The 26592-nt window shown below is 38.2% G+C and overlaps 1 protein-coding gene across 2 annotated transcripts in view; it reads right to left on the reverse strand.

Moving 5' to 3' along the window:
• Positions 1-26592, reverse strand: part of SMYD3 (SET and MYND domain containing 3) — a 402483-nt gene that overhangs the window by 359228 nt on the left and 16663 nt on the right. For both annotated transcript variants that reach the window (XM_062629465.1, XM_062629464.1), the window contains exon 2: positions 67-130. In XM_062629465.1, coding sequence (XP_062485449.1) covers positions 67-130 — 64 coding nt within the window. The remainder of the gene's footprint in view (positions 1-66; positions 131-26592) is intronic.

A 26592-nucleotide genomic window follows, 5' to 3' on the forward strand; every position in this document is an offset into this window, starting at 1 on the left:
CTTGTAAATAAAATATTCAAATGCCTATTTTTCTCAGCCCTTTAAAGCTGTTATTTTTCATCTTACCTGACAAGATTTACCGCAGTATTTAGCAACCTTGCACTGAGAGCATCTGTGCAGATGTTCATTCCTGTTTAAAAAAAAAAAAGAAAATTGGTTACAAACACAAATATACCTTCATAATTTTCCCTTTTTCAGAGCTAGCAATTTTCAAATATTCCAAGGAAAAAAAAAACAAACTGAAAAACAAGAGCGGTCTACAATGCTGTTACACAAGAATAAAGTGTGCATGGTTATGTTCAAAGATAGATTCACAATCCTTTACTCGTGATTCAGCACTTTTGGGGCCAGTTAGATCAACAGTCAAGGTGTCAAATGTGCTTTTTTTTTTGTTTGTTTCACATAGTTATAACCCTGAGGAGTTTGATTTTGTAGACAGCATTATAATGAGAGCTGTGCAATACAGCCAGTTAGTCTGTTATCTACTTTGAGTCTTGTCTTAAGCAAGCAGCACTTTAAGCAAGACCTTGCCGTGGACCTCCAGTTGTGACAGGAAGATCTAACTTCATAACAGAGTCTAACGCTGAACACATCAGCAGAAATTTCTCTTCTAAGAAAATACTTCTGATTGGTGGGAAGTGACACCAAAATAAAAATTCACTGAGGGGAAGGGGAGGAGGGAGAAGGAATAAAAATCCAGTGAAAGCCAGAAGGACAACTACCAGAGCTATACATCACAATCTAAAGGTTAAAAGTGCTTCCTGACTCTAGTACCATTTTCTGATGTTGTCATAACTTACAGTTATACTAGACTAGCTAAGAAAACAGCACTGAAGTTCTGTAAATTTTTAGACACCAAGAAAATATTAAATGGAAAGTGCACGCACAAAAAATCTTACATCTCAAATACACAAATTTCACTGGGAGATAAATACGTGTCTAACACAGCCCATTTGGAACTGAAACTGCAAGTTTAAGTGATCAGATGAAGGACCTTTCTCTGCAAGATTCCTGGTGTCTGCACATTGGTAGTAGATGTGCTCTTTCCATTCACACTCCCAACTGACACAACTAAAACACAGTGTAGTTCTCCATCTCTGCTGGCACCAAAAGAAAACTCCTCCTCTGTCATCGGTAATGTAGAGGCTGCAAACACCGAGTCTCAGCAAAACTGCTTTATGATATGACCTCTCTTTTTTCTTTCACTTATGCCACTCAGTTGCCCCCAAATTTTAATGTCTATGGGTGACTTCAGAATGGTAGAACATTCTCCAGAGGCCAGATCTAAAAAACACAGCCCACAGATTTCAATTTACAAATTCTGGATGATGAATTTATCCAACTGATTTCAGCCGTGACACCAAAACTACCAGAAGTAGGGGCAGAACACCAGAAATACTATGAAGCATCCTCTACTACAAACCAAACTCTCCTTTCCCAAAAGTCTCACAAGTGGGAAAGGTATTTTGCTGATATATCAAAGTACTGCTTCAATATATGAATTATTAAAATTAAAAAATAGGTTTTAATTAGTAAAATAACTGTTAGTAATTATTAAAATTAGATTTTTTAAAAATAACTGCTTATGCACCATCTTGGGATTCTTATAAGCATTCAGGGAGTTTCGATAGCTGCATTGGTCAAAGATTAAAGAGAAGCACTATTTACAGATAATTACAAGCAAGTAACAATCTTTTCATTTCTACCCCATAAGAATCTCTGGTTTGTTGCACAATATTTTTTTGACATTCCTACTAACTACCAGGAGAAAAATAAATTAGAAATATTTCAGATATGAGCACGTTTTGCTTGTCCCTTCTTTCACTTTTTACTTGCAAAGCCAGCCCTAGAGACTGGAGAAACTAGCAACTGTTGGATTCCTATAAGCAGAATCTAAAATCTTGTACATGCACAACAGGGTTTTTATTTTAAGGTGCAATCCTCGAGGATGATTCAGAGTTGGAAACAAGTGTGAAATCTTCAGCTGAGGAGAGCTGCTTCATTTCCAAGGTTGAGCAACAACACTCACTTGAATTGTTCAACCTACTGCAGAATGACTGAGCAAAACCATTTTGAAGGCAGACCTTTTTTGATCCAAATGCTATTTATCAAAACACAGTAGTGAGTTATGACTTTGATAACGGAGCCCTTCCAACTTTATTCACATTCACATTAAAGTACCAAAAGGTTTCAACAGCAACAAGTAAAACACAAATTCCCAAAGCAGAGTAATTATAACTTCCTGGAGCCAGAATTTAAATGAATGAATGCCCATAGCTATTAGAGAAGTCTCTCCTACAGATTTCACACTCTTCCGTCAGAAGGCTAGATCTGATAATCTTAATATACTGCTAGCATACCTTGGCCCTGTCTACCTTTTAGTATTTTTCAAAGAGATGCTAGGATTTACTGAAATCAGTGGTGTCATCCAGATTATTCATTCTTCCCTTTGTAAAACAATTAGCAGACCTGTTGCCACAAAGCAGCACTCCTCCAGCACGTACCAAAGTCTCAATAAATTGCAGGATAATTTCTTTTGCCTCCTTTGTCCGTAAGGGTTAATGATGCTGCAGCAACAAATGTATACACACACACAAAAATCTAAGAACCATCACACAAAACCTGGATTTTTGCCAAACTGACACTACCAGTCAGACTGCTTGAATAAGGTGACTCCTGGCTGGCAGTGTATAATGAATTAACTACCCATTCATCTTTTGAGGTTTCTTTGAATGACAAGCAGCTGTAGAATGCTTATTACAGAGCTGAAGAGTAAAGTATAGCTACTGATTAAATTCTTACTTTTTCTTCTAATCCTCTCCTCCCTCTCAGGCTAAAAAAATCCCTTTAGATTTACAGCATCTATGAATCTTGCTACATGACATTTTAAATGTAAAACAGCATGATCTAAAACACTTCACCTGAATATAAAGAATTTAAGATTCATCTATTCATATATACAGAATTCATGTATTTTAGAACATTTTAAGAAGTGAGATTATTCCTTTGCTTCTCAATATTTTATTAATGTTATAGATTTTATTGAAACAATTTTAAGGTCACTGTCAAATACTCCTATGCATTTCTCATTACCTGCAAACATCATCTGGACATAATATTAACTTACTCACAAGTTATCTACTGCATCTTGCTTAACTCATGACTAATTTCGTGAGTGAGAAAATGCACAGAATTTCACCTAATGCATTCAATAATACTTAAATCTCTGGAAAAAAGCTGCAATAGAAAAGGAAAGAAAGATGCAGCAATTGAAAATAAATTATTAATTTTCCAATACAGCTTCAACAAGATTTTCCAAACAAGCCAAATCTCTTCTGAAAGAGCAAGCACAAGTGAGGATCTTAGCCTCATCTACATACTACTTCTTTTCATCATTACTGCCTATAAACACCATTCATAGATTAAGCTCTCTCAAAGTGTACTGAGAAGGAAAAAAATGAACATACAGATGGGTGGAGGATGTCCCAAGGGCTTGCTATAGATGGAATTCAAAGGAAAACCTATGAGTTAGGGAAAAAAACTAGTAAGACAGCTCAACTGGAAGTAGCACACGCACCCTCTCAGCAAGACAGCTTTTTTTTCTGTTGGTTTTGTTTAAATTCCTTTTTCTTAAAGGTGTGAGGAGACCAGAGTACCGTATGGAGGCACTGATGATGAGCAGTGAGGCAAAAAAGTCTACGGGAAGCTGCTCCCAAGTATGACAAGCGCAGGAGACAGCCTGAAAACACTTGGCTAAAATCCTGAGAACATGCAAAGTGTGAATCACAGAGTGAAGAGGTTGATAAGGGTTTGCCTGGACTGCCAGGTCCTATCAGAGCCACACCTGCACCCTGACAACATAAAAAACACACACCCGTTTAAAAACACAAAATACTTCTGTTTACCCTGAAAGGGCCTAATTTAATTTGAAAAAAACACAACAAAATCCAACCAATACAATTAGGTTACTTAATTTATAATGGAAATGCATCTACACTTCTCTGCTGATTGCAGGCACTTGACCTTCCGCCTTACTCACAAGATTAGAACATTTGATTACCAGACTGTGCTCAACACTCCTTTCTATGCAGTTTATTCACACTTCTGCTTCTGCCACAGCTTGCAGGGGAAAAGGGCAATCTCACATGAATCCCCAACCGCATTTTTGTTGTTGATATTTTCAGTTAATAACCCAGCCCTATAGCGTATGTAACAGAAGAGTGTCTCTTTCACACGCATGTCATGTTGGACTAATTTCCTGAACAAATTCTTAGACCTTTGCAATTCAGGTGAACATGTGAAGTGCATAAAGTCTGCTCAGATTTTCTCAAGTGTGTACATTTCAGACCTGTCACAAACTGAAAGCAAGCAATACCTACAATAAGCAAACATGTCATTCATTGGTTTAATAATATGCTCCTGATTCTATTAATAAAGATGCGAATAACAGCCATTTCGCATTTGGTAGATTTGAGAGCATCCATTAAATGCAATTACAACTTTCTTTCCTCACATCTCTCCCAGCAGAATAACGCGGTCTAGTAACACAGCTGGTCTCAGCTGTTACCCTGATGCTGACACACATGAGCACCAGGCACTGTGGGTGCAGGGGCATCTCCAGCATACTAAAAGCCACAGCACAGCTTGGGAGACAAGGATGAAGGGTGCTGGGTCAGGCAGCAACAACCCCAGGGTGTATGCCTATGCAACATCCCAAACCCCTTCTAAAGCAACAAGCCTCCGCACTCAGCGAGCCATGCCTCTGGTGCCCTGGATGCTGACTTGGGGCAGAATGGTAGGCTCAGGGCTTCCCCTCTTTTCTCCTGCCAGGGCCCTGGACCCATTCTGCAATTGTGGATCAGGAGGCAGAGAAGAAACCATCCTCCATGCACCCCATGACCCATGTCCTCTGAAAAATGCTGCCAGGTTTTTCTGCCCTGAGGTTACTCTGCATACTGCTGTCGCATCCCACTGGGACCCCCTAGGTCTGGATAAACAAGACTACAACAGGTAAGAAGCCTTTGACATCTATACCACTAAAAGTGAGGCCAAAATCTCCCATATTCTACACTTGCACACTTCATTGTATTAAGTATATGAATTCATCTTTTTTAATCTAACAGCAGCACTGGGGAGAAGTAGCTTTCTGAGAGGTAGCAAAAATGACAAATTTTTGAAAGTTAAAAGACATTAACTGCAGCTAGCCATTAATGAATGACCACATTTGCTGCTGGTCTCTGTAGTTCTTGTAACACCCAACCACATATTTAACACCCTGAAACAGAAGAAAAATAAAGATGCAGGAAAAAAACCTTACTGAGAATCTGAAGAATACCTGGTCAGAAAATTGTGAAAAACATTTTCTGACAATTTATGTTGGATTTTTAGGTTTTTTCTTCTACTGGAGCTCACATGAGCCAAAATCAAGGCTGGAAAAACAATAAAAAGACATACAAGGGGGAGATTTTCATTTACTCCCATGTAGACGCTTGTCTTTGTGTTCATGCAGTGATGGTAGCATTGCTAAATTCTTTGCAGTACTTAGAAAAAGACTGGGTTTCAAAAAATTTCCATCACTCACATATGGTGCAAGATTCTTCACGGAAACTGAAGAGTTATCTAGAGCCACAAAGACATAGTTCTCCTTCAGTTAAACCAACTAAAAAAAAACAACCCAACATCAATTTTCTGGAACTAAACCCACTAGATATGCAGTATTTATTCTGATACAGCCAAGAACAGAATTATACATCTTTCTAATAAGCTGACAACTCATCAAAAGCTTTAGATGCAGTGGTTTCCAATAAAATCAAGAAAAAACACCCAAAATATGGCTCTCAAACACGCAAGAAATTTAATCTTTGAATTGTTTGAATTGTACTTCTTTGTACAATAGTTATTTCTGACCCTAACCTATACAAGGAAATACAAGAAAATCTCCCTACTGAAAACCAAGAAAAGACTTCAGAAGTAATTTCAGTAGTACAAGGCCCTTTAACTGAAAATGTTGTCCAGAAGCAGCACTGAGCATCTCCCAAAACAGTACTTTTTGCTCTAGAAGACAGACTAGCTTTAGAATAAAACACCTTTTACATTTATGCATGCATATATATGTACACATACAAAATGCATATATATGCACACACACAATCAACATGCACAATTAATAAAACAAATGCCACCACAACCAAAACCAGCAGTTGTGTAAAAGTACTGTAATTATCCTCCCAGCAAAACTCCTAGCTATCTGCCACTGAGAGCACTGAAGCAGAAACACAGCAAAAGTTGGCTCCCAAAGCACAAGGTAACTACTACAAATTTTCTCCTACAGCTACTTGCCCTGCAAAGCTTCTTTGACACACTTTCCCTCAAATCAAGGCCATCTCCAGTGTTTGCCCGCAGTGGGTATGCCAACATGCCTCTAGCAATTTCAGGCTTAAACAGATTAATTTTGGTCACACAGTATATTCATTCCACCTTGGGATTTTAATCAAAGAAGAAAGCCAAATACTAAGGAAGACTAAAGTTATATTTCACAACAGGAAAAGGTCATCTCTGCTAATTAGAAACATGTAAAACCGCTACATGCAATATTTCTAAACATTCATTTCTAGAACATGTGGTTACAATCCAATGAAGCCAAGTATAATAAAGCATCCCATCTTTCACTTTTCCCTATAAAACTGATGAATGCATTGTTCATTAATCTGCTGTATGTCCAAGACTTTTTTTTTCTTTGACCCATAAGTCAACATTCCACAAAAAGGAAGTTATTAGTCTAAAATATCATGCTGCTGCTGTAAATATTTACATCCTGCTAGTATTACCTCCTGGATCATATGGACCTATGATTTCCAGTGAAATATAAATCCCTCTGACCCTCTCAGAGAGGAGTATCTTCATCAGCTCTTTTCTTTTTAGCTCTTTTCCCTTCTTGACCATTTTTTAGGACACTAGTTTTTTAGAGGTCCTACAATGTTTGTTTACTTGCTTTTATACTTCCAAACATGAAAAGTTAGACCCGAAAGTCCTTTCATTCCCTATGGAATACATTTGGAAAGTGCTGAACAAAAATTAAAATATTTCAGGCAACAAAGTTGGAGAAACATGGGAATAGAGCTGGGCTTAGAATATATCATGGTGCATTTTGTCTCATAGACATAGAATTTGGTAAAGGTGTACATCAAGTTAACCCTTCAATTTCACCTGTTTAGGCCTTGTGTTCAGATCACACCTGAGTTAAGATGACTGGAACAGCATAGTCAATTCTGCCTACATATAAGCTGAAGAACTCACAAAGCTAGAAAACAGGAGTGAAACGCAGGAAAAAGTGTATTTATATCAAATAGCAGAGAGGGCTGAAGACACAGAGAAACAGATTCACACATAGACTGGTACACAGCCCAGAGAAACAGCTTATTTCCGCTTTGCTCAGGTTTAATCTGATACTGAGAGGTCTTGCAAGATATCCAAAGCATTCTTGTCATTAACTAGATGCTCATAAAATCCAGCTGAAGACTTCTGCATTAGAAGAATGTGAAAATATTCTTGACAACAGTGCCTCTATTTCCTGCCTCCAGCCATCCAATCCAGAGGTGGGCAGCTTTCTGCTGTACTTGCTCCTCTTGGGGTACACTTTAAACTCATAGAAGTTTCCCTCAGCATTTTTGACACCAAGTCTAAGCTTCACCCCTTTGAAATGCAGGCTACTTCTGACTATACCACTATTGACTCTCCTAAATTATTCTACACAATTGTGAAACATTGAGGAAACCTGTGGGTCTGTTTTAGCAGACCTACAAACACCCGTAATAAATTTACAAATACCTGCCTAACCAGTTCTCTCTCAGTTTAGCTGGAAGGAGAGCCTTTTAAATTACCATTAGCAGATACCTTCAAACCTTATTTTAAACATGTTTTCCTTCAAATCTTCTATATTTCATCAGTTCTTTTCCTGTCATTTTCTTATCTCCAGCCTTGCAGGCATTTTAGTTTCTTGTCACTGTTCATATTATTTCCCTAATTTTCCCTGTGTTTTAACACCTTTCCTGTTTGAGACTCTCTTTCCCCTTTTCTAGTTTATAAAGGCCTTGGTTTTTCGCTCAGAGAAAGTCTCACTTTGTTCCCCATCAGCTCCAAAAGTTTTTTAGCTCCCAGTAATTTCTGGCCAAGTACAAAACAAAATATGGTTTGGAAATAGCTAAAAATAGCAGACATTTATACATAAAGCACAGTGCCAAATACCCTTACTGAATGATGATTTTTCATCTTACACTCTTTGCAGCAATTTTCATTTCATATCAGGGTGATCACATTCAAGGAACTTGATCTGAGAACATTTTACAGATTTTCTTTCTAGCAAGTGCTTAAATAAAATCTGTTGTGTCACATCTCTCACTTCTCTCTCCAACAAATTCTGGAAGTCAATACAGAAGGGATGACTACTTCCCTTCAGCCTCCATCCTTTATGCATCCCTGAAAGGTGGATTGTGTGGGTCCCACTCTAAAGCTTAATTTTGGAGACATTCACCAATAAGAATGAAGGTATTTCATGTTAGCACTGGGACAGCAATGCTACATAGAAATTACTAAGAAAAAATGCAGAATATAAATATTTATTATTGACTTCTATATGGCAGTTAAAGCCAAATTGTTATTTTCATTCCAGCTGCTTTGCACCTTTAGTGATGGAAAGCAAGATCTTCAAGCAGGACTTAACATATAATAGCTTAAATTTAAGGTTAAGCCTTAAAGCTGCCCTAAAGTCCACTTATAATGCCAGATGAATTGAAAGAAATCTTACAATAAAAATGCAGTCAGTAAAATTTTCACATCTCAAACCGTGAACTACTTCAGCTTAAATATTTATTGGAGCCTCCATCTTCTTCTCAAAGAACTTTGTAAGAAACTCCTTCAAATGTCCCCAAACTCAGCCTCAATCACTGCAGGCAGAGTGCCGTTGGGAAAGCAGGGGCAGTGCACACTGCTGCCCAGGAAAGCAGTAAGCAGCTGGGCATCTAACAGAGCAAAGGTCCACGCTGCTGCATGGCTTGCAGAACACCACCGAAACTGCAGAAAGCAATGAGGGTGTGCAAAACAATAAGCACTCCCATAGTACACATGCAGTAAAGACAGATTGCTTCCAAGGCCTCTGCTAAGTATTCCACTGTAATGAGCACTAAAACACCAATACTGAGCTGTGTGGTGGTGTGCTCACCTCTTGCTTGCTTCCTCACCCCTTTCATTTGGTGTCAATGCCCCCACTAAAACAGAACAAGGTCCTGAACCCATTTCTTCCTCAGTATTCTAAATTTAAGACGGTTACAGCCATTGTGAAGCTGGCCAAGGTGCTGCCACTGTTGATCTCTGAAAGCTTCTGAAGGACTGGAGCCTTCCCACTCCCAAAATAAAGAGCCAAGGAAAGCCATAAATCAGTTCCACATCACTTAATACTTACTCTCTGTACTCTGGTGACATCCGATGGCTAAAAGCGTAATACATGTTTCTTCAATTTCATAAACAGTATACAACTTAGTAAAGAAGCAAAATGAGTCAAAAGAAATGTCTCTATACCTACAGTGACACTTACGTATTTTCAGAAAAAATGGTTATAATTTGAGAGCCGAGAACACGAGTGTTAATTTGCCTCAGTTCACTTCCCACCAATTCTATGTACCAATCAGTAAGCAAACCCTTTAGGCCCTTCACAGTTTCCAAATTTGTCCATTTCCAACAGAAAGGTCTTTAAAAAGAAAATGGCCTAATTCAGAAATGCATATTAGAACTCTGTCATCACTACCTTCAGAACAAGCTTTCCTGCTGAACAATTCTGACCAGGAAGGCATCTAACCCTGGGAATAACCCTGAAAATTTTAGCATCACCGACATGCTTGAAGACATGCACATGGTTAGACATACCTGCAAATGGCAGCTCTCTCTCACAAACTAGTTCTGCTGTTATGCTGTTAGCACTGCTGCATTTCTAACTGTAGTCCATAACTTCACAAAAGATACTTATCCTAATTAAGTAAGGTTCTGAATAATTTAGTGTTTCCCAGAAACTACTTCTTATTTTAGGGAGGGAACACATAATCAGATAATACTTGCAAAAAAAAAAAAAGAAAAAGGAAAAAAAATTAATAAATTCTTTTGGAAATTTAAAAATTGAGATGAAACATGGGCAACTTCCAGAATTCAAATAATTCTTGAACTAATTCCATTAAATCTTAAGTTTTTAATAAAAAATCCCATGTATTTTTAAATGAAGCCTTCTCTATTCCTATCTCAGTTTATCACTATATTTATCACTGTTATTACTATAACAGTGTTGCATTAACATGAGAAACAACCGAGTGCTTTTTAAAAATCTGAAGTTATTATTTTCATTAATGGAATCTATTTCTTAAGTAATGGGAATTCCAACATACAACGTGCTTCCTCACACTTAGCTACTGGTTCTCATTTTTTTCTTCCAACAACATTCCATAGCAAATGGTGAAAGAAAGAGAAGCTGCCAAGTCATAATATCTGTTGCAAGATGACTTTCTACCTTCTGTTGACTTGTCCCAGTCACATCACATCGGTGCACGCATTTCCATTTCAAAAATTGCCCCTCATATTGAAGAAACTTCAAAGAGGCATAGACACTGTAAGAAGGTTTGAAATAATGTGGAGAATCACAAATTGATATGGATTGGCCATGGATTTTGTACAATTATCCAGTTAAAATTGTTTTTTGTGTTCCAGAAAATACTGCTTTTACATCACTATAAGTCTTCAGTTAAATCTCATTTTCTCCATGGCCAGGAAACATGGGCCTTTAATCATCATACTGTAGCTTCAGTGATGGGTCATAACTGAAATCAGATTATTTGTTTCAGTTCAACAACCATGGAATGAGACTTTGAAGAGCACAGAACAAGAAAATGAGAAATACGTTATTCTATTTGCAAAGGAAGAAAGTGGAGGTTTATTGTGATGGACAAACACTGGGAGAAAGCATGAGCTTTTGTTAATGTATGCCAGTCCTGACATGGCTTATAGGTATCAGTAGAAGTTAAGTAATCAATGGCAATGCTCTGCTTTGCAGAATAAAAGAAATGCCAGCAGCACATGCTTGAAAAACATGAGCCTCTGGTAATTTCTAAAGTCAACCATGTCCCAAATCAATGAACTGAAAATGCCTGTGAGCAATTTACCATTTTGTAGAAACTTCACGCTCATTAACATTACAAAATAAAAAGATTTTTTCAAGTGTGCGCATATACATGTATAAATTTTTATCCATACACACAGTTGCTTTGGTTTTCTTATTCCTGTTCTGAACTCTTCATTTCATATTTCCTACTTCCTCCTATGTCTCATGAAAACATTATTAATTCATCCCCTTTTCTGGGTATCTACCACCACCCCTGCAGTAACATAATGAAACTCAAAAGAGGTCCCTCTCAGCTCAGGCACCTGCCCCCTTTGACAGCTCTGCTGGCACACACGCGAGTGGCTCGTTCATGTTGAAATGCTGTTACAGTATCAGAATGATCTATATAAATCTTACATGTAGCTTATTTTGCTGCCTGAATGATGGTTTCCATTCAAACTCTATATCCAAATCAGACTGGCATTATAAATGGAGGGAGAGAAAAGTATTCTACTGTGCAGGCTTCACTCAAAAAACATTACAGCACACAAACTTTTAGTAGCTCACATTAATTCCCCACTGATGTTGCACAACTGCAGTAGATACTTAAGTTAAAGCTGATGTGAGCATTTCTTATAAAAACAACACATGCATTGCCCATAAATGAGAGATGCAAAGAAAGTATTCCTCTGCCAGCTGAAAGAACAAGCACCTTGAAGACCACAAGGCAAACACACCTGACCTCTGTCATTCTGGTTGCTTAGTCTCCACAGGAAATACTTGCTGAAGTAGGTATTTTTTGAAGGTCTGAGCAGAAAAAGCAAAGTTGAATTGTCAGTATAAACAGTAGGAGATGCAGGTTTAGTTTTGGGTTTGGGGATTTTTGTTTGGCTTCATTTAACTAAGAGGCTGGCATCTCTGCTTAAATTGGGGTCATTCTCAAATAGTATGTGGATTCCAGCCTCTGATTAATTTTACATAAATCATTAAAACTGCTAAAAGAATCCAAATCACACCTACAATTTAAGCTGAATGTAAGAACTACACATAAAAAGACTCCATATCCTTTCGGTGGGACTCCTCAAAACCTGAATACACCATCTGAAGAAGAGATCTGCTACTTCTCAGTGAACACAGCTAAGGGAACAATGCTCTGTCATCTACAAAAACTACTTATACTACTAAAATACCTGTCTGAAGAAAACAAACTCTTTTTCATTTATGCTGCTGTTTGTGGAAACCACCTCTGCTAACACAAAATAAAAGTGATAAAAACATTCCAACATAGGAAGGCAAAAAATAATGACAAAAAGGTGAATAACACCTTTAACCCACCACAGTGCAGCAACCTATTACCATGGCAAAATTCCATTTTGGAGAAGAGATTTCTTGACAGCCAGTTGCACCAGACCATGGAACAAAATTCCTATCAGCCAAGGAACCACTCAGATTTTTACTTCAAAATCTAACCTCTAGATGATCCATACTGTTTGGGGTTATTAAAAGTTGTGTATTAACATAAATGCATGTGTAGTGCTACTGGTATAATGGCTTCCACACTGAACAGCTCATATATAACGTTTGTTCGTTCAGAGCTGTCAATTAGAAAAGTTATGTACTTCAGTTAAACTGTGATCTCACATAGAAATAATTCTTGTTCTCCTCTTAAAAGCACATTGATTTTACAATCTGTTACCTAGGTATTCCAGTTGTTCTAAAACAACCTCACTCAGGGGGCTGAGTAGTATCATCCCCTCTGCTGTGCAGGAATGTTACTGAACTCAGGTACATACATGCTGGTTACGTGGAAATTAACCAAAATTTGGTTATCTTCACATCAGTAACCCCAGGATATTGTAGAAATTCTTCCCAACAGACAGAAATTTCACAAAACCCGAAAAGCCCACATTTATGTTATGTGTGTGTATACGTGTGTGTGCGTATGCACCAGATGTTTCCAAACTAAGCCACTTTAAATTAGGAGAATATACGTAAAACACTGACACAGAATAATTTGCCAATTTAGGACCATATGTCTGCACTTCATATAAAGCTGTGTTTTCATCCAATTTGATAAAAAGTTCCCAGCATGATACTAGGTCATTGCACTGCTGAAGATGAAGCCTTCTGAGGCAGAAAAAAACCCAAGGCTCTGACCACGGCCTTGATTTAAAAAAAAAAAAAAAGAAACAACTCTACAAGTTTGGGCTTTTGTTTGGGTTTTATTGGCCAAAACCAACCAACCAAGAAAACAAAACAAAAAAACCTTGACATGATAGGCCAAGAACTGGTGGATGCACACACACACAAACAAAGTCTTTGGAAATTATTTTTCTGCATTTCTCATCCTAAACTATAGGTTATGTGAACAGCAGCAGTGTCTCAGCCTGTAAGAGAAAGCAGTGAAAGAGAAATTTCTTAACCTACCTGACTGGGAAACTGCAAAGTTTGTATTTGTAATGACCTTTAAAAGCCCTGGGTGGAAAACCAGATTAGTGCATGTTTGGTATTAATCATTCTTGTAAAACTCATGAACCCTGAAAATGTCTCTGAACATTTTAAGATAAAATATGGACTGAGCTTCCAATACTAATTTGTGTTGGCAATGATCAAGACAGAATTACAAACAGATGTTCTAGGTCTGTCTGAAAAATGAAGGGATTTGAGGATAAAAGTCTTCTGAACGATTAATGATATTGCCAAAATAAATAAATATGCAGTCATCTGCTAAAACTAAATATATATAAACACACAGCCCCAAAACAAAGTATATATCCTATGAAAATACTAAACAGATTAATAAGCTAGGCAGTGCCAAGACAATTGTTTTAGGACACTAAAAGAATATGTTACAATTCTCTTTTAGAGTGAAAATACGATATACTTAATAGTACCATCACATATTAAACACTTGGGGGAAAAAAAAGAACCACTGAGACTTGGACTCTGTGAAATACTTAAGAATGAATGACTCTCAAAATCAGAGCCTTAGCTAAAAATAAAAACAGATAAAGATTACCAATTTATTAACACTTTTACAGGGCTTTAGAAGGTGCTTTTATATTCACAGGGACACTGAGTTTGAAAAGACAATGAGGTTTTTAAAAAATAAGAGGAAGTGCAAATATTTTAGAATTCTGGCAAGAGAAAGCAAATCCTAAATGCAGTACATCATTACATTTAATTTGTGAAGTATTAAAATAACATATTCAGTGTACCCTAAACTAATTGCAAACAGACAAATTGGCAGGATAAAGCGTCCTACCATCCCATAATGTTTTCAACATCTTATCATAAACATAAACATCTTATAATATTTAACTGGAATTCTCACAAAGACATAAACCAAAAAGTGGCTTAAGTCCATTTTTGCACTGGATTTGTGTGTTTTTCAAAAGGAGTTGCTCATTCCTGGATCTCTTCTGATCACAATTTGCTCATTCTGTGTAATTACTAAGAAATAGAACAACTCTCATAGCTATGACTTGAAGAAACCAATTAAGTTTCTAAATATTTATTTAAGATTAAAACCATTCAAGCACCTTTTCTAAAATGACAAATATTCTATTGATGAGAGCATACTTGGGATATATAAATCAAAAACATTTACACACTAGCATTTGTGTGTAAACCCCTGGAAACCACTGCATCCCACATCCTGCCCAAAGCAGGGCTAACTTCAGAGGCTGATCAGGTACAACATGTCAGATGTTCTCCTGAAATGTAAGCACTACTGCAAATCTCACAATCATCAACTTGCTGGTCTTGTACATGTATTCATCCATCCCTCTCCAATGAGTCCAAACTATATATTTGTACTGGTGAGCAGCAACCATGAGCAGGGCCACTGATTCCTTTTGGTGACATCCAGAAGCTGACATTCAAATTGCCATCACATCATCCAGCAACAAGTATAGAGAATCAAGGGCGAGTATAGAGGAACAGAACAGATCTCTTGTTAGAGCTACTGGAAGAGGTCATTATTTAGCATCAATAAGCATAGGTCACATCTATTATCTGAAAATCCAGTTCTTTCAATCTGTCTGAAGACTCAATAAAAGAACACTGTATCAAGTATATACCAGATATTTTCACTGTCTTCTTCCACACAACAAAAGAAAAAAAGAAAAAGAAAAAAGCAAAAAGCAGCAGAAGAAAAAAGCCCTTTCTGTACCCACATATTCAAGAACTTTATTGTCGGGGAGTAGCAGATAGAAAAAGTGGTAACTGGCAGCACATACAGCCCTTGTTATAAAAAATAAAAATAAAATACAAAACCAATGAACGTATTTACTCAAAAAATACTCTGGTATCCATATATAGCAGTGATTATGCAATTTTTTTATTATATAGACAGGAAGCTTACTACATTTGGAACAAAAACCCAAAATGCATGCAATAACCCACTGGGTAAAAAACTCAATAAATGCTAACAACTGATCCATTACCCAGCATTTAATGACTACAAAAACCCTGCTGAAAAATAAAGCAGTTCTTCATCTGCTGAAATGATTTAGCAGGTCCATCTGAAAGAGGATGGGACATCTGTATACGATAACCTTGTGAGCTTGTAGCAGAGACTCCATCATACCAAGAGGAAAGAAAAGGTTATACAGGTTAATAGATGCAAAATATCCATGATTGAATTCTGTATTTCATTACACACAGAGTATCTTCTGATAATCACTGAGCTGTTGGAAAGTTTGTATGAATCAATGCTTTCTTCACATTCAAGATCGAAAACTGCGAAGACAAATTATAATTATATAAATCATTGCTAGAGTACATAATGCTATGACAGTATCTGTTTACCATAACAAGCAGAGAGCAAGCATAGCATTAACTATAGAGGCTCAAATGTCAGTGACAGCTCAAACACAAGATGTAACCTCAAAACTTACATTCTCACATTAAAAGGAATATTTTCTTATACAATATTTGCAATTATGCAGGACAGCTTTCTGCCCAAACTCTCATCCTCACCTCACTTTGGCAGGGGGGATAGAGGCTGGAGGACCTATGAGGAATTCTTTATTTTCCCTCCTGCAGCTGATCTCTTACAGGTTTGATACTTCTATAGGTCAGGGTTTCCATGCACAGAGCAAACAAACCTCTACAGGTTTTAAACCAAACAGGTTTAAATGAATTTCACTCACTTCAGTGTTCTGAGTTCTTTGCAACTGGTTATCTTCCACAAACTGGAAGAGGCAATGGATCAGCATCTTGAATTCTTTAAAATTTTTAAGTACTGTGGCATTGGTGCCAATTCTGAACTCACATTAACAGTAAGGGTTCATCTTTTACTTATTTGGGCAGCAACAAAACAGAGAATGAGACAAGAAACCAGGTAAAAATGCTAAGCAGACAGCAAGAAATGAGGCAAAGGAGACAGCAAAACTATGCAACCTTCGAAAATCCAAGCTCAAAAAAACCTGGGGGCAGTGATTTTGGGGAAGAGCCACTGCTATCCATTGTCCACCCTGGCAGCAGACCAGCATTCGCAGAGAAAGGAGACCTGAACAGCCCTGGAGCAAGGGCACCTGCAGCCCTCTGCCTTTCAGCACTGTTTAGCGTGCAAATACCAGAAGAAATGCACACGGCAGCACACATGAAAGCACGCACCCTGCTCACTGAGGCCATGCTGCCTCTCTGATTTCCACAGGAGCAATTCAGTGCCCTTCTATATTTCTCTTGCTACCACTACTGCCACATAATCCTTGTATGTGCTCGAAGCTTCAGTGAGCTCAAACACCAACAATATCACCAAGCCTTGCCTGTGGTACTGGCATTTACATAGGAGGCAGCCAGAATGTATCTAGTGCTACACAGGGAATTACTTTAAAGGAAGACAAGTGTAGCTAACCAGTGAAGGTCTGAAACTTAATGGAAGACAAACTCTAAAATAGACACTCCCAAGTGACAGTAGTAAAACAGACGCAGTCTTTTTAGGCATTTTATCTCATCTCATTTGCATGTTATCCCACGATGTACTTTAATGAAATTTGGCAAGAAAATCTTCCAGCAAAATAACAGTTGAGCTGTGTTTGCATGCCCCGCAGGAGTCACACAAAGACCAATGCTGTTACTAATGTATATAAATGACTGCCTGAAGGTTGCACAGATGCTCCGCTATGCATCTGCAGTGATGATGTGGTCATTTTGAAAAGCCCTTTCCCAATCTGTTACAGAATACCTGTTTCTAGTTTCCTGACTTGGGGAATAAGCTTCATCATCAAATGGCTTACTGATAATTGCCTCATGTTCAATCTGTTATGAATAAAATGCATGATATTCCTGCCTCAAGTTGAGGAACAGTTGCACATAAAGCAGTTGGAGAACTGACAGTAGCATTTAGGTAGATGATAAACATGGCAATTTAATGCACTTTAGAGCTTGCACTTTGGTTCTTCTACACAAGTCATGTGGCTTTTAACAACTGATAAATTTTCCCTTCCACCGTGGCTCCAACCACACTGCCTATGAGCACTAATTACGGAGTAATCAATGTTAGCCCGTACTCCTTGCTAAATGGTTTACAAAGAATGAATAATAAAAGCCTACTGCAAATGGAAACAGATTACCTTATTTTCATACATTCTGGGTCTGTATTCAAGTATTTACTATCAAAGACAGCAAGAATTAATCCACAGTAAAATTTCTTTGCTCTCTCTAGTCAGACAAAAGAGAACTGGACATTTACTGCTTATGCATACAAGGTTGAATGCAAGAGCTGTCAAAGACAACCTTGATCTAGTGGCCAGATGACTAATGATCATAAACAATAAAAAGACAATTTAAAATTTAAGGTCACTGGGGCAGGGAATTGTTGCCCATATTGCAAAATTGTTTCTTTTGCATACAATGCTTTCCCATAGTCCAGAAGCCAAAAATGTCACCTGACACACACAAAGCTGCAACAACACAGAATGTTACAGCGAACCATAATACTGACCGTGTCTAGGCAAGTATTTAATACTCTGGTTTTTAAAGAATCTTTTTGCTTAGTCTGAAAATCACAAAAGCTGTTAAAAAATATGCCAGAAGCATCAGAGAAAAATTTGGTACAGTTTTACTGGAAGAAAAAGGAAAATTTTAAATTAAAAAGCTCTTTTAAAATACAGTACTGCTGGAAAATGCTAGAGATGCTCTATGGTGTATTGTGAATATGAGAAACAGTATTTATTGTGGCAGAATTCAGTCTTATGAGTGCACTCACATTATTTAATAGTCTTTCCTGGTTTGCTTCTTGGCTTTTTTGAAGTCTTCATTATAACTCTCAGAGCTTCGTACACTCAGGAGCTTCTGAAAACAAAAATCTATCCAAAATGAAACTTTTTCAGGATATTTCATCATTTAGTTAATGATGAATAGGAGAACAAAAAAAAATGTTGTTGATGCTTTAATAATTATTGGGTCACTCAGCCTGGAACAAGCAAAATTTTGTGAGTACAATCACTGCAAAAGGAGGAAACAGTACAAAGTATAAAACAGCATTTCAGTTGCTTCTGGTCATTTTGAAGCTGCCCATGCTATACATCCACTAAATTGTAATGTTGACTGTGAGCTGTGAGTGCCAAATGCAGATGCAATGTTACAGCGACTGGACAGCCACTGGACATGAGAAAGGCTACTGAAAGTCAATGAAAAGGTCTAATCCCATATGCTGAATACCAGCTTTAACAGGATTTGCCCAAGTAACAGGAGGAGCATTGCTGCAACAAGTACCCCAGCCCAGGGTGATGTGCTTTATCAACAGCTTGGCTGCCTTAGGGACACTGACTTGCCAGGAGAGCCTGAGCACTAGCAATACCAGGGGCATTCATTGGCTTTGCTCAGTGGGGACAGTGGCTTGGACAGGCAGGGCTCCATGGGTTCAGTCTCTTCCTCATGTTCCCTGTCACTGCACTTGATAGGTGACAACTCTTGGGAGTTACTGCTAGCAGTAACTCCCTTGTGCTGTGCCCTCAGGTCTGGAAGCCTGGACCTCACATGTCATTGCGCTTTAAGAGCTACAAACCTTAATGCAAGGCCAAGAACAGATTTTTAAGCCTCTAAACCATACAAATTCATTTCAAAGAGCAAACAGAAAGATTATACCATGAATGTCACACAATGTTACAGTACACCTCATCAATTTCTCAGACGGTCTGCCACTCTTTTATCTTAAAATTGGAGGGGAGGTGAAGAAATAATGAGTCTCTTCAAACAACCCTGGTAAATACAAATATGACTTTTATTGCTTCCTGCACTGCTCATTTCAATGCTCTGTGTTACCATGTCTGCCAATACCATTTAAGCAGCACTGGGTATCAAAAAGCTTTAAGGAAAGGCTCAGACCTGGCCCTCAGGCCACAGCAAGTTGCCACAAAAGAGACTGATATGAAGGGGCACCAGACTGCATAGGCATCACGGCTCAGAGCTATGGGCATCATGGCTCAGAGCTACAGGCATCTCCCTAATAAAGGGGACAATCATGCAGAAACAAAATAGAAACCACCATTCTGGTGCAGCAAAAGTACCACCTGCCCTTCTGTGTTCACTCAACGAATAAGCAGAAACTGGTCTCAGGCAGAAGGACTGAACTCCACCAGTGTGGTTTTGAAAGGGTGCCCAGGTTTTTATTGTGCACACAATTCAGACAACTTTCCCATCTGTCTGTCTATGCACTCAAGCACACCTCAGCATTTGCTGGCAAGGTCCTCCTCAGGGCCAGGATTCAGAAGTACTACTCCCAGGTGGGAGAGGGATGGTTCAGCTGCCTTAACTATGAAAGAGGTTGTCCTGGCAGACTATTTTTCATCTACAGAGGTTTGGTTTCGCTTTGATCATCTTTAATTATTTTTAATTGTTTTGTTGTTGCTGTTTTTTCCTGTACAGTTTCCTTCAAACGTATGTGTAGATTTGGATTTCACAGAAGCTGATGAAGAGACAACAACTGCAGGTGATAAAGCCCAAACTTCTGTCAGGAAAATAAATGTTGATGACTATCTTGTAGAGGACAGGAATGATTTGCAACTAAACTGAGCTCTGAATGCAACTAAATTAAGCACCCAGCTGCTATATAAAACCTGTCTCAGAATAATTATATTCCTACTCCAAAAAGCACAGAAAATGATTACTTGAACATACATCCAGATGCAAAAGTGACAGAAGTTACTTTATGTCTTCGAGTATTTTTTAATATTCAGTATTTTAATGTATCTCTCAAATATTTACCATCCAACCATTCTTGGCTAGAAATACTTTATATATATAAAAGCTATAAAAACAATTTAATAGGCAATCTGTTAAAGTTTCCATTAAAAATGGTGCACAATCCCTAATTTTCCTGCCTATCTACCCATCTAAACACAAGACCGACGAGATAACATTGGCTCAAAACACAAACACTAAGTAAGACACGTTATCATCGCACTTGTAAATTTAGAGTGAATGGGTTCAACATGAGTTATACTGTAGAGTAAAAAACTATATGTTGTTTTCTATTTTTGCCATAAGGATTGTTACTACAGTAATTTTCTAGCCATGGAAATATTTTCATTTGTAAATATTAATTGCAGGCAGCTAAGGCAAACAGTCCCAAATAAAACTGGCAATCATTTTTTTAACCCTTCAAAAAAAATTCAACAGATTCAAGGTATATCCCTTCAAGGGATATAGCTGCTGCTGGAAACTTGATTTTTTTTTCTCTGTTTACCAAAAATGCTTCAGTCATAGGGTAATTTTGTTCAAAAATAACACACCCACCCAGACATGAATATGCATGTTCAGTTTCTTCTCAGGGATTTTTTTGTCCTCTTTCTAGGTGCCATGTGCAGCAGCCCAGCCAACCAATTAAAGGTTTAAAATGGCCTTTGGCAAACACATGACTTTTGGGTTTTATAAAACGGTGATAATATTAAGAACAAATACATTGACTATGAACTACACCCTTGAAAGCAAAAATAAAGTCTCTGGTAATTAACACCTAATTCACTTTTTGGAAGAATTACCTGTGAACTTAAAATCACCTTGAAGCTTATAAATGTCATGTAGGGTTGTTTGTACCATAAAACCTATCTAATAAGGGTAAAGTGCATGGTGACCACTGTTGAATTAATTGTTCAATCAAGAATCAGTAAGTAAAAGGCATTAGCTCTGTTATGCTCCATTGCACACCGTTACTTCTTTGATAACTGCCCCGTGGGAGTTTATGGATCCTACATGACCCCTGTCAAAACTCAATTGACTTCTTCCCTGCAAATTCTATTAGAATTGGTCCCTGCATCACTGCCCACAATAATCAAGAGCAGAGCATTTGATCTAAGAATAAGCATTTTGTTTTCGTCTAACTCAACAGAATGTAAAATAGATGAGGTTGGGATGGCTGTTTAAAAAAAAAAAAAAGAAAAAAGGTCAACTGCATCCCATTCTATACCACAAATAAAAAATAAAAAGAAGACTTACATCTCATTCTCAGGAATGTTTACACTTATGGAAAACAGAAGGGCAAGATAACTCAAAGCGCAAGAGATAAGCAGACTACATCAAAACATAAAAACTTTCAATCTTTGCTAGCTGAAGTGCACTTTGGGAACTGTTCGAAGCCATGCAAAGATAATCAGATTTCAAACAGTAAAATACTTTAAACGCTTGAACTAGATGCAAACCCAGAAGCTCTGGAGGCGTTAAGCAGCCAATACAGTACCAATCACAGGAACAATGTACCTGCAATGCACAAGTTAGAAAAACTGCAACACAACTGACATAACTGAACTAAGAGCAGAGGCTTCCCGACTTTACGATCCCAACAGCAAAACCCCTCTGCTGATTTGCTTTAAATGGATAAATCCCTCCAGTAAATGCATCAGCATTAGTAAATGCATTAGCATTTACTAATTAGTAAATTAGCATTTACTAATTTATGATGTTAAATTCAAACAGAATTGTAACCAGAGAGCAACCAGAGAGGAAGGTTATAGAAAAGTCCACACAGTTCATTAACAATCTTTACTGACATCATCCTGATCACTAGAAGTCAGGATGCATCCCTCAACCCGGCTTGCCTCACTGTAGCTTTATGAATTCAAAATTCGTCTCTATAAATCAAATCAATCTAAAACTTGAAGATAGCAAAAGTTAAAAACACACACTGGTTTCCAGAAAGGCACATATCCACTGCCAGTTCTTAAGAAGAAACCTGATGGGTTTATAGCCAAAATTTGCAGTATCTATATGAACATAAGCCCACCCACCCAAAGAATTTAACATTTAGCCTTCCCTCAGTGCACAGATGCTTAACTGCAAAAAAGATCTTGGAAATTCTGACCAGATCAGCTAGTTACCGTTCTTTGGCTACCTGCATTGAAAGTGCTGCTCTTGAAATACTTTATTGGACAACAATCTTCTCTTCCCCTGCTCTCTCTCACAATAAACAACCTGTACAGGCATTCGCAGCTCACCAGTCCAAGTTACATGCACCATCCATCACAGCAAAGCTGCAGCACACATGGTCAATTAGACAGTTGGCCAGCATACTGTGCCACCCCACTCAAGGTAGACAACACGCATGCCTCCAAGCAAATTTCTCCACCTAATGCTTCATCTCAGCAATTTCAAATTGCGCATCCTAACAGCTCTGCATTACACAGAGGAGCTTATCACGCCCTGCGCCTGGCAGGATACACCTTCAAATGGTAGCACTGCATTTCCTTCTGCAAACTTAATTAACAAAGCAGATGTATGTGTTCCAAAATGCAAGCCATATTCTAAGAAAAATACCTAGAAAAAAAACTCATTACAAAATCTAAATAAAAGCATAAGGGCCCTAAATTAAGGAAGGATTTAAGAAAATCCCCATGCTGGCATGAATTTCAATCTGTGTAAGATACAGTTATTGAGACCAACTGAGAGTAAGATTAGAACAGGAAAATAAGTCAAAACTTGCATATTTGGGCATTTTCAAATTGCTTTAAGTACCACGGATAGACCATTCTCAAAGAATGCCTGCAACAGACATCTGCCATACATGGAAGACAAACAAAACACCAACTTGGATTTTTATTTTAAATCTGCCTCTCAGAGAATACTTACGTGGGCTTATTAATCACACTTACAAAATAAACTGTTACCAAGCCTGTGACACACAAAATATTTAATACATATGCAAATCTTACTTTGCCCAAAATAAAATGTAAGTCTCCTGAAAATAAGCTGAGACCGTATGGCAGGAAAAACTACCCAGTGTCTACATATGACTGCTATTACACCATTACATTACACTTGTCATTACAGTCTTTAAAATAATATAGAGATATTTTAGACTGCCTATGAATCTTGGAATTGCATCCATTTACTTGGGAGACCTTAACACTATGATGGTAGCAGTTGTGGGATACCGAGAATGAGTCTGTCAAAATTTCTCTCTTATAGTGACTACTCTATTTTAAAGACTCTAAAGAGTGGTTACAAGTTTAAACCTCCCTTTCAAGGAAAAAAATCCTACTTCAGTGTAAGAACTCTAGATATTTCATCTCGATTAGAAAGTCAATCATTATGTTCTCAAACACAGGTTTTTAAGTGAAAGAAATTAAAGGAATAATCAATCTGAATAAATCTATTGCCCCATGCTAATTACCCAGGATTAACGCACTTAACTTGAAGCAGAATTGTCTTTTTTTCCTACTATTACAAGCACAGCCTTGAAATGTTCTCCATTTGTCCTAACAGACGGCTTTTCATCACAAACCACAAACAGTCTCAAATCTGGTTTTTCATTAAGAGCTATATTTGAAATAACCGTTGCACAGCAGAAGAAATTCTAATCTTTGGATAGCAAAGTTTGCTCTTGCAAGCTAAAGCCATCCTTTCTCTATCAAAAAATACTCATGGGACTCCAAACCTTGTCAGCCATCACTCAATGGTATGAGGGCTACAGATACCAAACCCAGTGCTAACACCATAAAGGCTGCATCATTGTGCGAATACCTGACAAACAGCTTGGGAGCTGAGTGATGAAAACCCCACAATTTAACAGTTAGAAGTGAACCTCCTAACAGCACCAAAATATTAACTGCAACTTTAAAAGAAATACTATTCTTATCATAGTACACAATTTTGGTCAGTCTACACTATTTGAAATTTAAACTATTCTACCAAAGCTACTTTAACCTTTGTCTTCTGCTCCTCCTGGAACCAGCTCCTGGGTCGGAGCAATCCCAGGCACAGCTACAGGTTGGGCAAAGAAGAGATTCAGAGCACCCCTGAGGAGAAGGACTTAGGGGTGCTGGTCGATGAGCAAATGATCCTGTGCTGGCTTCAGTGTGCGCTTGCAGCCCAGAAAGCCAACCATATCCTGGCCTGCATCAAGAGGAGCATGACCAGCAGGTTGAAGGAGGTGATCCTGCCCCTTTACTCTGCTCTCGTGAGACCTCACCTGGAGTATTGTGTGCAGTTCTTGTGTCCTCAACATAAAAAGAACATGGAACTGTTGGAACAAGTGCAGAGGAGGGCCATGAGGATGATCAGGGGACTGGAGCACCTCCCGTATGAAGACAGGCTGAGAAAGTTGGAGCTGTTCAGCCTGGAGGAGGTTGCGTGGAGACCTCATAGCAGCCTTCCAGTATCTGAAGGGGGCCTATAGGGATGCTGGAGAGGGACTCTTCATTAGGGAGTGTAGTGATAGGACAAGACGTAACAGGTTAAAACTTAAACAGGGGACGTTTAGGTTGGATATAAGGAAGAAGTTCTTTACTGTAAGAGAGTGGTGAGGCACTGGAATGGGCTGCCCAAGGAAGTTGTGAATGCTCCATCCCTGGCAGTGTTCAAGGCCCAGTTGGAGAGAGCCTTGGGTGACATGGTTTAGTGTGAGGTGTCCCTGCCCATGGCAGTGGGGGTTGGAACTAGATGATCTTAAGGTCCTTTCCAACCCTAACTATTCTATGATTCTATTCTGTGATTCTTTGAAACCAATCCAGTTGCAGAGTCCAAGATGCATACCTAAGGTAATACTAACAAGCCTTAAGTTTATTTCAACCAGTTATTCTTCTTTTCAGTTTCCAAAAATGCTGAATTTTGAGCAAACTTTAAAATGCACACATATATGTATGCATTTAAAAGTCATTGTTTATGCTCAAGCATAGACTTTTAACATAAATATATAACTCAACTTTATAAGTTAACAAACTTAAACCTAATCTTTATCTTTTATTGTGTTTGCTACATAAACACAATACAAAAGAGCAATTGGAAACCATAGTCCAGCTACAGTTTCCAGCTGTGTGCAGGCACACAGTGAACAGTGCAGCTCCATCACTGAACACTTACAGAAACAATACCCCGCTGGTTTCCTGTGATGAAGCACATTTATTCATAACAGGGACACAAGAACAAAAAAAGGAGGTCACTCCTCATGTGGTTTTGAAGAAATCAAAATTGTCTCCTCTAGTGGGACAGTGCCCATCATTCAGACCAGTAAAATCACCACATGTGATGGACTATGAATGCAGATGAACTGCAACTATATACATCTGGGAGGGCTCATTGTAATTTTTGAGAAAATGTACATATAATCTCAATTATTTGGATTGTTCTATAGGCCATGATAACCATAGCAGCATCCCAAATAATAATTCTACTAGGTTTAAAATACGAGACATATTAACTACTACCAAAACATCATATTAAAAAATACCATAAAAATTCATAACTGACTCTCGGGGATAAAAGGATCCATGCAACATCAGCTACAGCTAAGGATTTGCAAAATAAACACAAACTAACAAAAAAACCTAGGACAGTCTGCATAGCATAAAGCCCATATCCAACATCGGACTGAAGTAAACTCCAAAGTTTATACCCTAATTAATAAACAAAGCAGGGTTTGCCTTGTTTCTTTCTTCAGTATTACCTGCACATACAGTTTAGAGATAAAATGGGATACCTTTGCGCTTTTAACCACACTGCAACTGATGGGAGCAGGAGCTGAATAAGCAGAACAAAGCCATCAATCTTGCCTTTGGGCCACTAGCTGCTGCTGCAGGGCTGCAAAGCCACAGCCATGATCCATACCCTGGTTCTTTAGTTCTAGTTGGTTACAAGAAGAAAGGTCTTCTTAGACTTTCCCGCAACCATTCCCTTTGTGTCATTCCCGCATTAATCTATTGCAGTGTATTTTTTCACAGCATTATTACTGAAGGCCAGCCAAAACTTCCTGTCATTTCAGGGTACTGCAGTCAGGCTGCTGAGGGGAATGGGTTGGTATGCACAACCTACCTTCACTTCACTGACTGCCCTGGTTCCCAAACATTTCCAGATGCAATTACAGGCAACTGGAAATCACTGCAGTGAGCCAAGACAGATCCGATGTTCACACTGATCTAAAGACAAGCAGCAGAATTAGCCTCCCCCTGTCAGTTACCCAGTCTTGAAATAATATGGCACAGTGGAATGGCACATAGGTGAAGTGTACACTGCAG

The sequence above is a fragment of the Pezoporus occidentalis genome, unplaced genomic scaffold (genome assembly GCF_034315485.1).
Source record: "Pezoporus occidentalis ecotype Australia unplaced genomic scaffold, CSIRO_AGI_Poc_V1 ctg34, whole genome shotgun sequence".
Lineage (NCBI taxonomy): Eukaryota > Metazoa > Chordata > Aves > Psittaciformes > Psittacidae > Pezoporus > Pezoporus occidentalis.